Here is a 21,071-nt window from a genome sequence, read left to right on the forward strand (position 1 = left end):
AGGATGCCTAGGAAAGTACTTTGGGCATGTTTAGTTGACCATAGAAAAGTGATAAATTTTCAAAGTGCTTATGTTTGGTTGGCCATCCACTTTCTTAGGAAAGTTATGTATAATTCCTATTATGCCCTTAAGAAAAATTAGATTTTTAATGCCTCTTTAATGCTTCTTTAATGCTGAAGGGTTTTTTTGGGAAAAAATAAAAATTGAGTGATTCCTGCCTCATGGGAAAGTAACTTTTTCATGTTTCTCATGGGAAAGACTTTTCCATGAAATATGAAAATTATATTTCCATGGGAATACAACTTTTCCGTCTCTCTCATTTGAAAACTCCAACCAAACAAGCGGCATTTCATTACTTTCTCATTGATCATACTTTTCCCCCTTCTTTTTCCGTGAACCAAACGGGCCTAAAAAGGAAGGAAAGGAGCCCCTCCAAACTCATGGGGACGGGCAAGGAGAGGCATCATCGTAATTCGATTTACTTTGGAGCTTTCTTTTCATTTGGCAAAAGCCAAAACTAGGCTGGAAAACATTGTGTTTGGAAATCGATCCGATCACAACAATAATGCGCTAAATTATCAACAGGCTGCCGAAATGCTTTATCCTATTGTCAAAGCAGTAGAATTAGATAAAGGCTCAATAAAGTTCAATGATATTGTTTGACCTGCCCTCGACCTGATGATATCAACCAACAGAGAAACATAAATATAAATCATGCAGTAAGGGCTTGCGACGAGGGCACAAAGGGTTACCTACTTACTCTTTATCACTAGCGGTAATATTAAACCATCAACCTGGTTTTTGACCGCTTGCGTATCAGTTAATATGATTAAAACTTTCAAAACAAAACCATACAAGCAGATTTGGGCAGAAGTTACGAGTGCATGGATGCATGCAATGACCAGAAGATTTAAATAAGCAGATCCTTTCTTTCTCGAGCGTCGGTACAATCAGTAACAGGAAAAGAACAGGGAGAGAACCCCAGATTCTGCTCCCTGGAAAAGGGGAAATGCAGAATGGAAAAATGTGATAATGGATTGCACAATATGGTACATCTAGTTCGCTTTGTGGAGATAACCATTAAGTCACCATGGATTGGGAACCCTGTTTTTGATCGCCTAGCATCATTCCGTAGCAATCCAGAACAGCAGTAGCCCTTCTTCCGATGTCTGCCTGGTGGCTCAAATTTGCCTCCTCTCAAGGCAGCACAACGCAGGCACAAACCTCCTCTCAAGACTCGACATTTGAGTCATGGGAATCCCCTTCGATTGCACTGATGATTTCCACAGCTCTCTCTGCCTCGGGGATTCACGCTACGAGTCTCTGATTCATGACCGTTATACTACTCCCCTGACTTGGGTTCTCCAGGTCCCCGTGGATTCGGTGGCCCACGAGGTATCTCTCTACTGCGGACTTCACCACTGCATGCTGCGCTCCGGCGATCATACTCCCCAGATTCATCAAAGTCAGAGCTGTCACTTCCAAATGCCATCATACGAAATTTTTGGATGTCTGCTGAGTACTGGCCAGAATTAAACACTGTGCTCTGACCAAATTTCACCCCATTGCTTAGATCAGTCGGCTCTCCTTTTTCCAATGCCCTCGCCACCTAAAAAAAGGGGTCAAAAAAAAAAGAAGTACAGGTCCGGTCATCCATGAAGCGTAAAAAAAAAAGAGGTGCAGCAGTAATTAATTTATCAAATGTAAGTGGGTCATCTTCATTATAAAAGACAAGCTTTGACATGCAAATCATGGCAGTTCCAAGTTCCATTTTGTAACTAGAAGACCTCAAGTGAAGAGTGAAGACTGAGCTATCAGCCAAGTAATATGTGCACAAGAAAAGTTCATCGGTCCCATAACTGCTAATTTTGCAATTCCTAATCAACCGATCCCATGTTTAGCAACAAATGCCATGAGTTTCACCAATGCCTTCCTGCCCCATGACAAGAGAATCGTTTGTATGCACACACACTAGAGCCCCGTAGCATTACTCATCATTTATAAAGAATGTGTGGAACTAAAATAAGCCAGGAGGAGAGTAGCAAGAAAAACTGCTAGGATTGATATTGCAAGTAGAGAAATTAAACATAGGCAATGATACTGCTAAATTATAATTTGCAGGATGACAGTTACTTAAATACTCCGCAAGATGTGCATGCTCCAGGTCAATTCCTTGAATGTAATTTTCCATGTATCGATGTCCATATGTACGTAAGCTTTCCTAAATGGTTGCATGTTTTCAAACCAAATAAATATTGCTTTTACCTGCACCATGCGAGGTCGTTTAGAAGCGGAATGACGAACACATGCAGCAGCTGCTTCGATCATTCTAAACATCTCGCTCTTTACATAATTGTTCTCAAGCCTTGGATCCGCTAGTTCTGAACAATCCCCTATTTCAAGAGCATGAATAAGGAGGGGTCGAGCCTGTATGAAGTTCAGCATCACTTTTTATCAGAAAGAAATCCCACTGTTAAAACTTGAAAGATAACAACGGTTGGAAGCTCAAGACTGACCACAACAAAGTAATGAACAACCAAAGATGAATAACTTAAAAAATAAGCCGACCATGGCATCTGGTTGTTCCTGTTTTCTGATTCTTTTTTTTTTTGTTAATAAGAAACCCAGGTTAAGGCCGACAGGAATTCACCTTTTGTTTTCCAATTCTTTTCATAAACACAACATGAAAGGAATCCACTCTTTTTTTTATCATGAATGATACCAATCAATCATCTCAACTTGCTAAATCTTCTAAGATCTTTAGGACTGAGGGAGAGAGGGACAACGCAGAAATTGACTCTAAAAAAGTGAAGTGTGTTCTTTCTCCTCCCTTTTTTCCCTTTGTTCTCTAGTAAATATAACATGATTTTTATTCAGCAAACTTTAAAATGAGGCACCTAACCTTAATCTGTATGATGTAAATAGATATTGCAGAGGTTCAACCCAGCCATTTCACACGGGGGTAAAAACAGACGATAATATAATTCTAGAGATTGGTAGAAAAGGTTGAGTCGCCCACTGTTATTATATCACCCATGTGAAGTCCTTTATCGCATCAACTAATCACTTCTATATTCTACTGCAGTTAGGTGAAACATTCGATAAAATTTTCATCCTTTTGAAATTAATTTGAATCTAATTGGTTATATATTTGTGGCCACTTCATTGGGCATATATTCAGGCCTCTTATTTAAATCAAATTGAACTGTGTTTACCACTCCCGGTATATGATGCATCCTTTAATCTGATATTTTTCATGACTTTGACCTGAACTTACAACTATCGCAAATACTATCAAAACCATTAGACATGATGTGTCAGAAACTTCATTATTTAGGTGTAAAATGCTCACAAAATTGATTTTTAGTATTTGCGCAATTATCTTCTTTCTCATGTAGAGCTGAAAATTTTCCAGTAGTATGATTCTGTGCTCCAGTTTCAGAATAATTTAACTAGTTTAAATTCTTTCATCTTTCTTCTACCCCTTGCGTCTAGTTTTGAGTTTCATGAGTTCTTCTAAAAGATCTTTGAAATTTTTTTGGCTCCTCATGATTGCACTAACCTACAAGAAGTAGCAATTCAAGTTCTTAGTAAAGAAATATAGTTGTATGTTGCATGAACTTTTAATATGATTCTCACTCATGTCTGCCTCTGTCTACTGCTAAATTATTCATGAACTTGCTTGTTATAGTATATATGGGGTTTTCATAACAAGTAAAATTGTCCTGTCAAACCTTAAAATGATTTATGCAACAAAAGCAACACATATATAGCTGCACGCATGCATAGACAATTTTTCTTTTCATAAGTCAATATCAAAAGAAAATCATAACAGCACTATATGGGTTCTAAGAAAAGCTACACTAGATTCTGTAATAGATTACTGCAGGTTTCAGCATACCCATTCAACTAAACTTTCATCCCCCAAAGGTTGATTTGGATCTACAGGTTTGCGTCCTGTAATAAGCTCTAGAAGCACGACGCCAAATGAAAATACATCAGATCGGTCAGTTAATTTTCCACTAGATGCATATTCTGGTGCCAAATACCTGAAATTTAATAAGCATTTAGAAGTCAGTCTACAACAGCTCATATGTTCTCTTTTGAACAGGGAGAAAGGGAGAAGTGGAGGAAGATATCAAGTGATCCCATCCATATCGAGAACTAAATATTGATCCACAGAAAGAAACCAACACCTACCCAAATGTCCCCATAACACGAGTGGACACATGGGTGTGAGTATCATTCGAGAGTTTGGCAAGCCCAAAATCTGCAACCTGTGGTTTTATAATTCTAGTCTGTTAAAAGATTGACTATGATATTGGGAAGTTCATATGGAAATTGATATAAAAAATAAATAAAACAAAAACTAGATATAGAGATTATCTGCATGCCTTTGCCTCAAAATCGTTGTCCAAAAGAATATTAGCCGATTTGATGTCCCTGTGGATAATGCGAGGATGGCCTGGAGAAATGAGGAAAACGCAAACATATAATCAGATAATAATTGGCAATAACATATAGCAATGATGTGAATATATTTGTACATACAGTCTTCATGCAAATATGCCAATCCACGAGCAGAGCCTATAGCAAGTTTCAGTCTTTTTGGCCAATCCATGACAGGCAACCCCTCCCCTAATCAGAAGACATAAAGTAAGCATTAATCTTTATAACTGCTCTCCCCATAATCAGTCTTCTGATGCATATATCATCCATAAATTACCATGTAAATGGTGTTCAAGAGTTTTATTAGGGAGGTACTCATATACAAGCAGTCGATGATAGTCAGCTATACAGCAACCCACCAGAGAGACCAAATGACGATGGTGAACACGACTAATTATCTCAACTTCTGCTCTAAATTCCCTCTCTCCTTGTCCACTACCAGCCTTGAGCTGTTTCACTGCAACACATCTCCCGTCGGGCAGCCAGCCCTTATACACACATCCAAAACCACCCTCACCTAGGATGTTTTCTGGAGGAAAGCCATTTGTTATGCTCATTATCTCTTCATAACTGAAGCATGACTTGGGTCCAGCATGATCTGGGTGCCCCGGGTAATACCCATGACCTCTATAACTTCCATGGGCATTTGCGGCAGCAAGATGAGCTGGTGTTGTTCCTGGTGCATAATATGTATCTGAGTGAGCAGAACTTCCTTGTATATTTGACTGTCTATAGTAATATCCATCTGCAAGCACAGGATACAATGAGAAACAAGCGGAAAGCAAGCATCAGAGAATCCATAATGAGTCATTTACCTGATTTTACAGAGAAATTGTTAGGTGATCTGTAGTAATTATACTCACCGAATCTTCTCCTCCTCTTCCTTAAGAACACAAAGAAAACGACAGCTAATACAACTAGAATTCCTGCAAATGTCAACCCAGCAATGGTGCCCAAACTGCCACCTGATTCCCCATTTTCACGAAGGGAAGGAGAGGAAGGAGGGGGAGGTGATGACTTCGATGGAGGACGGGGATTACTTTTAGATGATGACGAGCTAGATGAATAATCAGGCGGAGGAGGGGATGGAGGGGAGCCATTAGGTGGTGACTGCTCTGGTGGAGGGGGGCTTGGAGTATTCAATTTAGCATTTGGAGGTGGCGAAGTAACAGCAGGTGAAAGAGGAGGGGAGTGAGGTGGAGGAGGAGCTGACCGATTATGATTACCGGGAGGAGGAGGAGGAGGGGGTGAAAATGGTGGAGCTGATGAAGATGAAGTTCCATTTGATGGGGACTTAGATGGGTCAGGAGGGGGAGAAGGGGAGTCATTTGGCAAGGGAGCTGGAGGTGATAACTTTGGTGGTGGAGAACTTGATCCATCTGAGCTTGGGGGAGATTTTGGCGGAGAAGTTGAATGTGAAGGTGGAGGTACTTTAGAATCCAAAGAAGGCGGAGGGGTTTTAGATTCCAATGAAGGTGGAGGGGATTTGTTATCTGGAGAAGGAGGAGATGACTTATCAATTTTAGAAGAGGAGCTTGGAGGTGGAGCAGAATTCGACATCTGACTTGTCAATCAGCTTTTTTTTGCCTCCTCTTGGGTTAGCACAAATATTTTCAACAGAAGACCCACACAAAGTCCCCTCTGAGGGCAAAAGAATCCTTGTAGCACAGATGAACCCTCCAACCCTCCCTTTCAATTTCCTCTCTCTCTCGCTCTCTCTCTTTGTACTTTTCCTTTCTATGGAAAGAGAAGAGCATCAATTTTCAATCTTCAAACAAATTAAATGCCTCGTATCTTTTCTCCTACTAACATAGACTGATAAATTCACAATTATTACGTCTTCAACTGAAAATTGAAATTTTAGAGCAATCAACACACCATTGTGCTTATTGGTAGGGTTCTCTTCTTGCTAAGAAGTCACGACGCTAAATAAACCCTTCAAATTCCCCAATAATGTGGACATGAGAGCAAATCTGGGGTACAGAGTCTATGTTCGAAGAACCCTAACCCTAGAAATCACAAGGCCAGAAGCTACATTCCAGGGATCCCAACGGATCCAGATGATGACAAGAATTCACATAAAAATGAATAAATTCCATGAAAATAATCAAGGAAATTCACCCAGAAAAAGCTTAGTTTAGGGGGGAAAAGTCAAGAAATAGAAGCCATGAAGAATCCAAGCCCTAGGAAGAACCAAACTCTACCTCTTCTTCGCCCTTTCCTGGGTCCTCCCCTCCTCCTCCTCCTTCCGAGTACCGAGCTTCGATTCCTCCAATCTAGCCTTGTAATCCACCATTGGCGGCCTTGAGATGGAAATTTCCCGACAAGAATCCGACCGAATGGTCCAAATCTTTCAGCAAAAATTTCCAAAAATAGACCAAAAATACCAGCCGAAAACTTTCTCGACATCAGCTCGGCCGTCGACGATGAACTGACTCCGAGTTTTTAGCCTCCGGATAGCAGAACGGATTGGGTCCTGGCCGCCCGAATCAACGGGCCCATGCCTAGGCTTGCGACGCTCCCACGTGTCCCCGGCACAGCGCTGGACTCATCTACATTTATGAGTGGCGATCCTTGACTCGGTTGCTTTCTGAACTCTCCGCCTGCTACCGTCGCGGACCTACCGAAATCTGGGATCGCTTGGCGGGAAACCCAACGGGAGTGGCTTCCTCTCCATCTCGACCGTCATTGACCGTTACGCTAAATGTCCACATTTTTTTGTTGGCATGGCGGACGAACATTCGCAAAGAAATTTTAAAATTTCTATGTGGGCATGGCACTTGCGGCGGAAAAGTGATGTCCATGATGACATTATGTGTGCGTGTGGAGTGAAAGCAACTGACAGAATTGGGTTGCAGATTCTGCTGGATGTATTCATACCCGTGTAGTATAAAATGTCCGTTAAAAAAAAAAAAGCAACAACAGAATTAGAACTTATATATTTTTTTGTTGGACAACTTAAGTAGTATTTTTAGCTATTGATTGCAAAAAAATAGCACGGTTTAACCATTAATGCAGCGCAAAGTAATTTAATTAGTTACTAAGAGAGAAAATGAAGACAACAGATATTGGTGTAATGATAAGATTAACTTATTATAATATGAATATCAAGAGTCTGAAACATGAAAATAGCTTTTCTGCATATGAAATTAGGCTGCATATTGTATATCTGATTCTCCACAAACTCCATAATGATGGAACCTTGTGCACTCCTTTTTAGTCAAAGAGCAAAAAAAAAACTCATAAAAAGTTTGTATTTGAAACTTATGGGAATTAGTGTTTTCGAACTTTGGTATCCTAGCTAGCTCGGTGGGTGACCAATATTTATTTAAACAATAATATAAATGCTCGAGCTAGAGTGGTGACTAATGACTTCTTTAATATTTGAAGTATTTAGATATGCTGGTTGATACGTAACAAAAGATAACGAATTTGTGTCTCGATACCTCAGCGAAAAAAAACATGATCATTATTTTACTTTTTACTCACAGGAAAACGTTACTATATCTTGTGTGGTAAAAAAGGCGTGATTTCACTGTCCTTAAGAATAGATCGCGCCCCTCGGAGTATGAATCTCGGTAACACAGAAAACAGAGAGAGAAAAAGGAAGAGGCGTATTTAAAAGACGCGACAAAACAAAACAATTCAAAAAATAAAACGGCAAAAAGAAACCTGACTCAAGCCCACACCCGCGGACCTCCATTAGGCTCATGCGCACGTGGGCTACTTACTTTCTTTGCTTCACCAAGTTAAAAGGTTGAATACTACATAAAGATCTTTTGAGTTTTATTCCTTTCCAATGTGGGACTAAAGAAAGTACACTAGACAAAAAGACAAAAGACAAAGAAGGGCAGACTCAGAATTTTGAAATATTCCAACAACCAAATGACATAGTACAGTCCATACTATATGTATTGTATGTTCTTGGAAGTTGGAATCAACTTCGCAATACAGAATCATGGTTCTTGAGAACTGGCTATCGTAAGTGATACCTTGGTGAAAACCAAATTTGTGGAATGTAGATATTATCAAAAAATTGCTAGCCTAACATGAAAATCTCTCATATCAAAGTCATACAGGAAATGCCTAAAATCTTCTATTAATTGTATAATTTCATATGATGGAAATTTTGTGTTACCAATGCATTCAGGTTTGTGTAAAACATATATAATATGTTTATTTGTTCTAATGTAGATAATATGCATTTTTAAGCGATAATAGATAATAGGATATTTGGACATGCAATAATTTACTTAGCTAAATGATGATTAGACTATCAAATTTACATTAAAATAGAGCCGATAAGAAAAAAATTAGGTGCAAGATTTAAGATTATATATATAGAATATCATCATTTTCATAATGTAACTTCAACATTGTAGAGTTTTTTTTGCATTGTGATTACAATGACGAAGCTTTGTAGGAGCATATAATATAAAGTGCAAATTTCTCTTTTATCCATTTTTTTCTCAAATAAAAACTCTCTTATCCACATTAGACTAGCCACATATATATTATACATGCAATAGAAAAAGAATGTGATGATATATCTTTTTATGAACCAGCAAAGCCCTTGAAACTTGGTTGTAAAATAATTTTTCTATCTCTATAGGTGATGGTAATGCTTAGGAATTTTTCCATTCTCTATCTATCATGTGAATTGGTGATAGTCCCATAAATTGAGAGACTTCACTATTTTCCTTTTCTTGATTAATGCTACAAGGATCTTGTTTCATGGACATGAAAGGTTCTCATGCCATGTGGTGCAAGGGAAATGGTGTAAATCATGGAATTTAGTACAATACATGGACAATAATTGCATATTATATTATCAAGCTAGCAAAAATGGGCCCATGGATCTTTCTTATGCAAATAATGAGAGCTCCAAAGCATTCTTCCCTGCAACTCTCCTGCATTTCGTTGTTCTATTTGTCTTAGAGGCATGATTTTACTTTTTCTCTTTGGCTTTTACTTAGTCATATGTATAGGATGCGTGGTTTAGGTACCACCTACATAGCATCATTGTGAAACTACTTTCTACTTTTTTATATACGCCAAAAGCTCTGCAAGTTTAATAAAGCTAGATTGGCATATCAAGATTCAACTACTTCTTATGTATCGTACTTGTATGCATATAAAAGAAGCTGAGATATCTACTCCTAATTTTGATCAGGAACCCATATCAACTAGCCATTAATTAGTTTTCTAAATTTTAACACACTTTTTTAATGAATTCAGGCTACCACTCATTTCCTCTCCCAAAAAAAAAAAGAGAAAAATTTTTGGACATGCATCCACAACATATATCTTAATTATACTTAGATCACATGGAACTCGTTATGCGAAAAGAAGAGAGCTAATATAAAATTATAGGGACAATAACCCTAATCAAGGAAGACATTATCGTGTCAAATTCCATTTGCAACATCATAAGGTCATATAGGATTCACTTCATTCATAGGAAGAGGACAAGAAAAAGTATAATAAATAGAAAAATGAGGAGATATGTCATGTTAGAGTTTCAGTAGAGAAAAAAATAAAAAATAGCTTTTCCATAGAAATAAAATTCTCATATTTTATAGCAAAAAAAAAAATCAATATAAAACAAAAAAAATAACTTTTCCATGAACTAAAAATTGATTTATTATTATTTATTGTTTTTAGATAGAATGGATTAAGATCTTTTCAGTTATTAAAGATATAACAGATATTTTACATATCCTGTCAAAAAAAAAGATGCCCAACTAAATATAAGTTATTTTGGAATGTATAATTTTTTATGATCAATTAAATATATAAAAATTATTTTTTTACATATTATATATTCAGATATTAACTTTTTATTTTTAAAAAATCTTTTAACAAATCAAAGGAGCCCATAATTTTTTAGAATAAAGTTGGAAAAGAAGGTGAAGCAGTATGAGGATAAAGTTGGAAAAGAAGATCGCCGAGGTCGGAAACCCAGGGCGGACACTTTAAATACCCTCTCCCCCCGACCTTTCTCCGCTTCTTAACTCGCCTCCCCTCCCCTCCCCCGCTCGACCTTCCCCTTCTCTCTGCTCGATCGAATCCTTCCACTGCCTAAATTCTTCATTCCGATGGCATCGTTGGATACGGACATCAACATGGTTCCCATCGGCGAGGGATCGAGCGGCGCCGCCGGGCCGTCGTCGTCCTCCAAGAAGCCGAAGCGCTTCGAGATCAAGAAGTGGAACGCCGTCGCCCTCTGGGCCTGGGGTACGCGACCGATCCCTCCCTAACTTGTAGCACCGATTCTTTCGCTTCAAACCCTCGCGGTTTTGGGTTTAGGGTTTCGATTCTTAGTCATCTCTATCCTTTGGATCTGATGCGTGGATGATATTGATCGATTCTTGACTGATAGATATCGTCGTGGATAACTGCGCTATTTGCAGGAACCACATCATGGATCTCTGTGAGTAAATCTTTCTTCATTGGTCGTTTTCCGTCGGGTTTGGCTTATAACTGGGTTAGGGTGTTTTTTTTATTATTCTTTTTGTTTTTTGCGTTCTTGATGCGCCTGCTCGTCTGAAATTTTGGCAGGCATCGAGTGCCAGGCGAATCAAGCTAGCGCGACTAGCGAGGAATGCACTGTTGCTTGGGGTAAGCATCCGGTTTGCCTTTTTGCTTATGATTAGTATACTTGATGATGTTTCATAAAACATCCACCAGGATTGTTTGTTTGTGCTTTAGTAAGTCTGCAATTTAGTTCTTTTTGTTTGGTGGCGTATATGGACGTCTTGGATTTTACGTTCTTCTGTATATAGTATTAGTGAACGGTGGAAACTCTTAGAGCTTGTGGCTGCCCTTGTGAATGTGATTTATTTATTTATTCTTGCTAGTGATGCGTTATTTACGTCACACCATATTTTATTGCTGCATATTAGTTTCTGAAGACTCACTAGCCAGATGTATACAATTAGGGTATATCTTTACTCAAGATCTTCCAACTCATTTTACTAAAAAAATATCTCTGTGTCTAACTTTCTTTTATTAGGAACATTAGTTGGGACCTCCTTATGTCTATGATTTAATTGATTTCAAGAGATTACACTAGCTTGAGCAGTACTGTGAAAACAAGTTGGATTAGGTTGGAGTTCAGTTGGATCAACTTGGGAGAGTTAGGTATAGGTTGGTGACTGAACTTGCTGAAAGAAGTCTCGTGATCATGCTAACTCCAAGAATGTGTCATAGCAGATCTTTATGCACATTGTCCAACAAATATGCCTTGTTGGATTTATCAAAGCAATACATCTTCAGGTGGATGTTCAACTCATATGGAGGATATACTTTGTTACAATAATAATCTTTGTTCTTTCAAGAGTGTTTCCAATTAATGTTGTGCAATAGGAATTATTTTGCTATTATTGGGAATATTAATTGATATTTCTATGTTAGCATGATTCTTAATTTGATGTCCATATATTAGATTAGCTTGACCAATTTTACAGAAAGATGTTGATACAAAAGTTGAAGTTGGTTCGACATGGGCTTATGTAAAAATAGAAGATATTATTGCTTTTACTTGATGGGAGCTAGGAGAAGGTAAATTATATTGGTCTAGCAATGCAACATCCACTGCTTGTTTCCCCCCTCTTTGAAACTTGAAAGACTATGCCTATAGTCTCTAAAATAAGGTCCTTAATAGTTGGTAGGTTTTTTTTATTATCATGTTTTATCTATACTAATTTGTTTACAAACGCATTAATGAATGGGCTGAGTGGTGCTAGGTTGGATTTTGACAAAGAATGGCTAATGGTCCATGACTAGAGGATCAATAATCATCCTCCTGCTGATTAGGGGCTGTATACACACTGTGTTGCATTGAAAGTTATGAACTGCCTAGATCTATTCACAATAGGCATGTCAAGTGACACCATTTTATTTATTTTTTCAAATACAGAAAAGTTTATAACTACTTTATACTAATGAAATGGACATTTAAACAAATAAATATAAAATAGGATTTATGGAACTCTAGAACGATAAACTCATCCCAGATATATGCGACTATGTTGAATATTCTTTAATTTGTGCATCATACGGGTTCAAGTAATCCGTCATGTGGCTAAAGTTTTGCTCGTTTATTTACAAATTTACATCGTAATTGCCATCATCATCATCATTATCGCCACCACCACTCTAGCCTTTTCCATGAAGTCTAGGGTTGGCTAAAAGGTACAGCTAGGAGCAAGAAGGATTAATAGATTGAACAGATTTTATGTTTGGTTAACTAGATGGCTACCTTTTAGAAATTAGTACCAAATTCGTAGCCTAGGAAAAACTAAAAGAAAGGAGAGAAGTGCAGCCGAACTGATGTATATAGTTAGCAGGTAGAGAGAACTACTTTACTAGTCACAGTTTAAGCTCATGAAACTTGGGAGCAAGCCTCCAAAATTCTCTCGGGATGATATGGTAGGATAATTTCTTTTGACGAAGTCGCCTTAGTCACATTCATCTCAGAGGGACAAATAAACTAAAAAGCCAATTGAAAAGCTGCTATGCAGTTTACATATTAACAGCACCACCTCAAAATTTTTTATGAATTTATCTAAGGACATGCATTCAGCTTTAATTGTTTAAAAATGAAGGGAAAGGAAAAAGACATGCAAGAATATATCTTGACTAAAACCAAGTCTCCTTTAGGATGTTCAAGTATGCTTTGAAAAGGAAGGCAAGATATATGCTATATTCCGGTACATATGCTTTTATGTGATTGCCTGTCAGTATTTAATGATGCTAACTAATATGAATGATGGAAAGAAATGCACATGTTGTTTGTTGTGCCAATAACCTGCCCTTGTAATTTGTATTATGATATGAACATGCATTTTAATGATCACTGTTCACTTGATTTTTTATAATGTCAAGCTTGACATAGAACTTGGATCAGCCATTAGGAGCAGAGTCTTGCTTGATTTACATTAGGTATTACCAGGTTCGAGCTTGGCTGCAGTTTATAGACTATCTACTAATGTTCAGTTTGGGCCTCTTGATATTACTAATGTTCAGTTTGTAGACTATCTACTAATGTTCCGTTAGGGACATTAGGTATTACCAGGTTCGAGCTTGGCTGCAGTTTATAATCTATCTACTAACGTTCAGTTTATAGACTATCTACTAAGGTTCGAGCTTGGCTGCAGTTTATAGACTATCTACTAATGTGCAGTTTGACTTTGAAGAATGCTAGACTTCGAAGAGAACTGCAGTCTGAAGCTGAAACCTTCTATTCATGTTAGTGTCCTGGAAATCCTGGTCTCACTCTTGCAATTGCTGAAAAACACCCAATTTTTTCCCTCTTTAAAGAACAGATACCCATTATTATTTATATAAAGTTTTAAACATATTTGAATCAAGTTTTTGCCATTATAAGTTCTGTAGTTTAAGTTACCCTTTTAGCATGTGTTTTTTGGAATATAGCAACATAATTCACTTATGGGCAAGAACAACTATAATTAAATAAATAATATTTTTGATGATTTTCTTGGAACTTAATTAATTTAGATGCTTCTAGACACTCCTTTGAATTTGTGCACACTTGAACCTGCACCGCAATTTAATTTTCCATCAATCTCCAAAGTAGGTTTTTTAAGGCCTATAAAATGAAGGATAAAATTGAAAATAGAAGAGATCTACAAATCCCCTTCTGGAAATGATGTAGGGAAAAAGGACATTGAAGCATATCCATAAATGTTTGTATTTTGGCTCTCTCTCTCTCAATAACTTATAACATTTTCTTGACTTGCATCCATGAATAGGGCATGGTATCTTATTAAAGTAGTAATAGTAAAGTTTGCCACATAGGTTAAATTGTAATTATTACTTGGACATGAATGTTGATGTAATAGTGGATTATAGAATGTCATGAGCAGGTGATTGCTATTGCTTATTACTAAGTCCACAGTGTCATTTTTGAACTTGATGCATTGCGATGTCACTGATGTGGCCAACAGTGAAAGCTATTTAGTAGCTAAAGAATGTTTAAGTCTTTCTTATTTGTCACGAGTCTTAGGAATTGCAGGAAACAACATGTCAACTATTAGCCTAATCATCAAGACATCAGGTCAGAACACCCTTTTTTTTTATTTAGAGCAATATCCTTTTTATTTGAAGAACCTGTTCCATTTTTGCAACAAGCGTTTATTAAGCTACCTTTATGAATGAACAAAAATCACAACAGCAGAGTGATGGTGGGCAAACAAGTTCTTTTGCTTTTGGTCCTATATGAAAAGGCGAGTTCCTTGTATTTATTATTACGATGTCTCTTTCATCAATCGCAGGGATCGCAGGAAATTCATACTTGATTACATAGGAAATACACATTTGATTTCTTAGCCCTTATTGGTGTTTATCATTAACTGGGCTTAAAAAGACCTGATGATGTTGGGCATCTTAGCTTTTATTACATACTTGTTTTCTTTTAGAGATTTAAGTTTTGGGTGTGATGAGAAACTTAAGCTTACATTTGTTGGCTGCACTTTTGCAAAAAATTCTTTTGATTTAGTGAATTGTTTTGTAATGTAGTGTGTATGATCTTGCAACCAATTTTTTAACCCATAGAAGTTTGTAGTCCATTTTTTTAACCCATGTCCTTTCATTTCCTTGCTTTTCTTAGTGCATTTCAGTATACTCATTCTGGCATTTCTTTCCATGTTACATGCTTTATGTTATCTTTTGCCTATTTCTCTATTAAGCTCTTGGTTATGCATGTAGGACCTTGTCATTCTTTTTTCTCTACCTATGCTGCAAGCCTACAATATGCATGCATCATTTGTTCAGTGCATTGTCCTTTATTTTTCATTTATCGTCCTGCTTGAAGAATAATTATTTGATTCATTTCACTTTGAACTAACATTTTTCAGCATTCTGATGAATTTTGTACTTTTATGTTCGTAGACTAGTAGTTCTTTCAGAATCTGAAAGAAAGGAAGCATAGACCTAGAAAAAGCGTAAATTATACAAATCTATAATATCAGATGTTGATCGGTGCAATGACATTATTGATTAGCTGATCTCGACTGTCAAGAACTATGTTTTGTGCATGGCCGGTCCCAAATCTGGATAAAGGATGGTTGCGGTAAATTGATGTCAAACGTAAACCTATAGTCTCATCCTATGAGCATTAGTCCATATAAGAACGTTGGGACATTCTTTACTAGCAAAGCATCGTATCAGACCTGGATGTAGTGAAAAGTGAGCAAGGGTTAATTGGGGGGGTTCTCAGAAGCAATATGCCATATCGGTGCCCAAATGTGGTGAGAAACATGTATGGATGATTACACTTTAATGGCCGGTGTGAGTAAAGAAGTTTGTCTAAGGAAGTAGGATACGTTCAGCAACTTGGAATATGGACTCATTGACAGAAAAATTAATGAAATTAATAGATATCAAGATTAGGAGTGTTGAAATAGCTTGCATGCAAGAGATTGACTAGATATTAGAAAAAGTAAAGTTGGTATAACATGTTATAAACTTTGGTATGCTATAAAAGATGGGAAGGGAAAAAGGAATAGGAATTATTGTAGATAAGAGATTAGCGGTTAAAGTTGTAGATATTAAGAGAGTACAAAATAGAATAATCTTCATAAAATTTGCATTAGTAGAAGAGTCTATTAATATCATTAATGCCTATAAAATTCTTCCTTACTAGAAAGACTAAGCGAGCTTTGTGTACAGATTGTAAGGTTACATCAGGTGAGAGTTTAACCACCCAATGTAGATTGGTGGTTTTGTATGTGTTTATTAGGAAATTGAAGAGGGCTTAAAAAAATAGAAACATGAGTGCTAGGTGGTCAATTTTGCGAGGAGAGACAAATGGCTTTCAAAGAGAGAATGTTGAAGACAGAAAAATAGGGTCTAGATGGAAAAAATAATATCATGTGGCAAGAAATAATTGACCAAGGTCCACAATCTTAGTACTAGATGCCGTATCGATATGTTATCAGTTTGGTATGGTGCAGTACATGTCTGTGCCAAAATAGCTCTCTTATCCATTTTTTCGATTTTCATCTTGGTCTATACCGGTACACACCTCGGTACGCCTCAATATGAGGCTTATACCGACTTGAAGGTGTGTTTCGTACTGATTTTCTTTTGGTACGCCTCGTACTGGGTGGTACGGCAGACCTTGTAACTGGCAGTATTAAGAAAGTGGCTGCAGGGTATTATTAGGAGAATCAAAGAAAAAAGGCCATCCAATAAGGAAACTTAGTGGTGGAATGAGAAAGTTCAATTGATGATGAAGGCTAAAGAAAAGTGGTATAAGACTACTAAAATGTAGAAATAAAGAAGCATATGAAAGTTGTAAGGTAACTAAAAAGAAAGTAAAAAGGTGGTACAAGAGGCTAGATTCCAAGCGTATGAGGAGTTATATTGCTAGTTAGAAACTAGAGATGAGAGAAAGATATCTCTAAGATTGAAGACTAAGAGAAAGAAAAACTAGAGACTTGACTTAGGTTAAATGCATCAAAAGATGAAAATCAAAAAGTTTTGGTTAAAGAGGATTAGATCAAAGAAAGATGGAGATGTTACTTTGATATGTTATTCCATGAAAATCATGTAAGTGATTTAGGATACTTTACTGGTTGATTGAAGACATAAAAATTAAGTATACATGTAGAGTTAGATATTTGAGGTAAAGGATGCTAGGGACCTGATAGATTCCCTATTGATATTTGGAAGTGTTTCGGTGGTACAGAAGTAACTTGGTTGACTAATTCGTTTAATGAAGTCTTGAATATCAAGAAGATGCCTGATGAATAGAGGAAAAACACTTAAGGACTGATTTATAAAAATAAAGGTGATATTCAAAATTGTTCGAACTATCATGGTATTAAACTCATCAGCCATACTATGTAACTTTGAGGGAGGGTGATGGAGCACATATTAGGATTTGATATAAAAATATTCGAGAACCAATTTGGTTTTATGCCAAGAAGATTGGCTATAAAAACTGTTTTTCTTCTTGAGAGGTTAATGGAGAAATATAGAAAAAAGAAACAAAATCTTTATATGGCTTTTATTGATTCACAAAAGTATCTAATAAAGTCCCTAGAGAAGTCTTACTGTAGGTGTTAGAAAAGAAAGGAATTTCCATTAGATATATTAATACGATTGAGAACATGTATGAATGAGCGATTACTAATGTGAGAACTACTGGTGATAATACTAGTGAATTTCTAGTCACAATAAATTTACACCAAGGATTTGCTCTAAATCCTTATCTTTTGTGCTAGTTGTGGACGAGCTTACTAAGCATATTCAGGATGATATTCCTTGGTTCATGCTATTTGCGGATGCTAGTTTAAGTGGATAAAACTAAAACCAGGATTCATTGTAAGTTCAAATTGTGGAGGAGTGTATTAGCATCTAAGGGGTTAAGTAGGATTAAGACAAAATACAAGACATAGTTTTAGTAATATTATAAATAGATATGAAGGCGGAGGAAAAATTGAGGATCATGAAGTTCTTAATAATGATCATTTTCGATATTTAAGATTGATTATTCATAACGAAGGAAGATTGAAGAGGATGTTATTCATAGGATTAAAGTAGGATAGATAAAATGGAAAAGTGCAATTAGGAGTGAATGTCGGATGCCTGCCAAGTTGGAGGAAAAAATTTATAGGACAGTCATTAGACTAGTGCTTTATGCTGCAGAATGTCGGGCAATTAGAAAACATGCGCACGAGATAAGTATGGCCGAGATGAGAATGTTGAGATGCATATATGGTAATACAAGGAAAGATAGAACAAGAAATAAAGTCATTCGTAAAAAGGTAGAGATAGCACCAATTGAGGAGAAATTGAGAGGACAACTTGGATGTTGTAGACATGTACAACGTAGGCCGAGGGATGCACTATTATAAAAGAGTGATTTGATATATGTAGAAGAAAAGAGAGGTAGAGGTAGAGGTAGACTGAAAATCACATGAGATGAAATAGTAAGGAAGGAGTTGATATCTCTACATTTTCAGCCCTAAATTGAGCGGAATAGAGGAAAAGGATTCATATAGCAGATTGCAACTAGTTTGGGATTAAGATTTAGTTGAGTTGACTTGATGTCAACTGTTGAGCTGGAAGGGATGTTTGGTTAACAAACCTAGAGCTATTATAGAATTTCCTGCATAATTTTGGTATCATCAGTTTCTTGCACTCTGGACTTGCAATAGTTCAATCCATAAGTTTCCTGATTATGTATAATTATGATTCCAATGTTGCAAAAAAAAAGTTGCTTGATAGAATTCTCTCTCATGAATTGTAAATTTAAATTGGCATGGTTCGGACTGGTATAAATGGTGCGTCTACTGAGAATTGTATCTTGAGGCTTATTTAGTTAGTTTCTAGTTTGCTATATTGTCTCAACATTATTACTGTTTATCTTGTCTATTTTGATGCATCCAAATCATAGTTTTGGTTAATCTTACATATATCAAAATATTACTGGTTACAGAAATACTAGAAACACTTGTAAAGGAATTTTGTCATCCCACCTCTGTGTGCTCAATCCATTTCAGAAGAGCTAATTACGAAATGTAACCCAGAACCAAGATTTGAAAACTCAGTTTTGGTTCTAGAGTCGTGGTTTTGACGTTCTCGCTCTCAGTTCAGTGTTGATCCAAAGACTTAGGAAATTTCAAAAAATAGAAACATAGGAGAAAAAGAAAAGAATCCAAGAAATATCACGCACTAATTTGGAGTATTTTTGGTGGTAGATAGGATCTCTGGGTATTTTTTGTAATCTTAGGCTGAAATGGTGTAAAAAACGATTATGTTTCATCAAGTATGAAACATAACTATAATGAGGACCATCAAGCCTCATTCAAACTAATTATGTCCTCATTCATCAAGCATTTCTATGCAAGGTTGCATCCTTCTTTCTTCAAAGTCTATCATAACCTTTTTTACTTCTTGTATACTAGTTGCCTTGGGGGGTCATTGCTTTCTTTATCCAGCAACGAATATTAAATTGCATCTTATTTTAATGCCTAATGTATTTATTTATCTTTTGTTCGCTCTGAGCATAAGTTGCAAACACCTTGAAATTATGCATTTTCTTCCAAACAAGTTCAAGATCATAGCAGTTTAAAAAAGAATGCATATAAATTTAGAATATTTATTTTTACTATGGAAGACATGCTTGTTGTTCTGATACTAGTTTAAGAACTATCTTAAGAAAGGGGAAAGGGTGTGGAGGGAGAAGGGGGGAGAGAGAGAGAGAGAGAGAGAGAGAGAGAGAGAGAGAGAGAGAGAAGGGGGGGTTGGTTTTGGCTTAGTCAGTAGCTGAAACTTTAAGCCTTGATCTCAAAGTTTATCCCAAGTCCTAGCTGGGATCAACTGATCCAACCAACCAGGTAACCATGTCTTTTATTAAATTTACCATCATAAGGAATGAAAGGCGGCTACAGATCATGATGCATCTCTTCAGCATCTTTTACTGCTGGGTTCCTCCTCTAATGAGTAATGCTATTGGTGTAATGACTTTCTTTGAACTGACAGGTTCTTGGCAATCTGATTGGAAGATTTTTTGGAATATTTTGTATTTAATTGACAGATTCGCCTGATTAAAATCATTGTTTTGCTGAAAAAGGTGTCTGCAATCATGCTTTTCACTTCCATTGCATCAGTCGGTGGCTCAAGACTCGTCAAGTTTGCCCCTTGGGTAACCATCCTTGTCTCCTTAATATTTGCAAGTTGACGAGTGTTTGCGTGCATACCGCTGAATCCCGATTATTGTTTTGAATTTGCAGACAACAGCGAGTGGGAGTTCCAGAAGTACGGTCACTAGAACTGGATGGCCTATATGGAGATATACTTCCAGAAGTACGGTCAGTAGAACTGAATGGCCTATATGGAGATATTCTTTGTTCTAGATGTTATTAGTACGGCTGGGACCAGATCTGAAAGTTCTTTCCATATTAGTTTGCTTAACTGGGTTGTTGCTTTAAGCATGCAATCGTGCCAGGCATGAATCTGTATTTTGTTCTTTGGACTGCGGATTCAATACTCTGATGCTTTTGACGTTTGATGATGCAAAGATTCGGCAGCTTCTGTAGTTTTAGATTATCTGAAATTGATGTCATATATTGCTTATTGGGTGTGCATCACTTCACCGGCATGATCACTCCAGGGTGAACGGTGATGCGGGCGGAGGAAGAGCTTAAACAAAGCAGACCCAACACCGAACGTCTCTTTTTATGAGACACCTCCCTGCAGAAGGTTGAGTGCAAGTTTCAATTAAACTTTTCTTCTTCTTTCTTTTTTTGTCAAGTTTTTTCCCTCCTTATTCTTCATGTTTTTTTTTTCATCCTTTGCTTTTGTCTCATCAAAACCAGATTTTTTCAATTCTGGTTCTCTATCAAACAAATTCCTACAGAAGAGATCCATCATTTCAGAGATATCAAAAGAAGAAGAAAAAAAAAGTCTAATTCGTTTCCGTAAGGTCAACCTAAAGCATACTGGAGCCCTTAAACTGCAGCTTTGCCATAGAACCTCTTGATCCAACGGCTAATGTAGCAAGGCTCGTGCGGCCTTGGTCGCGTACCGGTCCCAATTGACGATGTGTTAACCACAAAGAACCAGAGAGAGAGTTTCTCGATGATCAG

At 37.0% G+C, this 21,071-nt stretch overlaps 2 protein-coding genes across 2 annotated transcripts; one reads left to right on the forward strand and one right to left on the reverse strand.

Annotated features, from left to right (window-relative positions):
- Positions 1–898: 898 nt before the first annotated feature.
- Positions 899–7,146, reverse strand: LOC103701992 (proline-rich receptor-like protein kinase PERK12). The gene is made up of 8 exons (XM_008784248.3): positions 5,265–7,146; positions 4,727–5,194; positions 4,552–4,638; positions 4,395–4,465; positions 4,201–4,277; positions 3,902–4,049; positions 2,266–2,427; positions 899–1,609 (listed from the first exon to the last, which is right to left on the reverse strand). The coding sequence occupies exons 1-8, from the start codon at positions 6,007–6,009 to the stop codon at positions 1,343–1,345; spliced, it is 2,025 nt and encodes a 674-aa protein (XP_008782470.2). The 5' UTR covers positions 6,010–7,146; the 3' UTR covers positions 899–1,342.
- Positions 7,147–10,393: 3,247 nt separating this feature from the next.
- LOC103701991 (RING-box protein 1a-like) lies at positions 10,394–20,534 on the forward strand. Its single transcript, XM_008784247.3, has 5 exons — positions 10,394–10,686; positions 10,832–10,882; positions 11,011–11,070; positions 20,057–20,128; positions 20,217–20,534. The coding sequence occupies exons 1-5, from the start codon at positions 10,548–10,550 to the stop codon at positions 20,252–20,254; spliced, it is 360 nt and encodes a 119-aa protein (XP_008782469.1). The 5' UTR covers positions 10,394–10,547; the 3' UTR covers positions 20,255–20,534.
- The last annotated feature ends 537 nt before the right edge of the window (positions 20,535–21,071 follow it).

This window comes from Phoenix dactylifera, chromosome 6, assembly GCF_009389715.1.
Source record: "Phoenix dactylifera cultivar Barhee BC4 chromosome 6, palm_55x_up_171113_PBpolish2nd_filt_p, whole genome shotgun sequence".
NCBI lineage: Eukaryota > Viridiplantae > Streptophyta > Magnoliopsida > Arecales > Arecaceae > Phoenix > Phoenix dactylifera.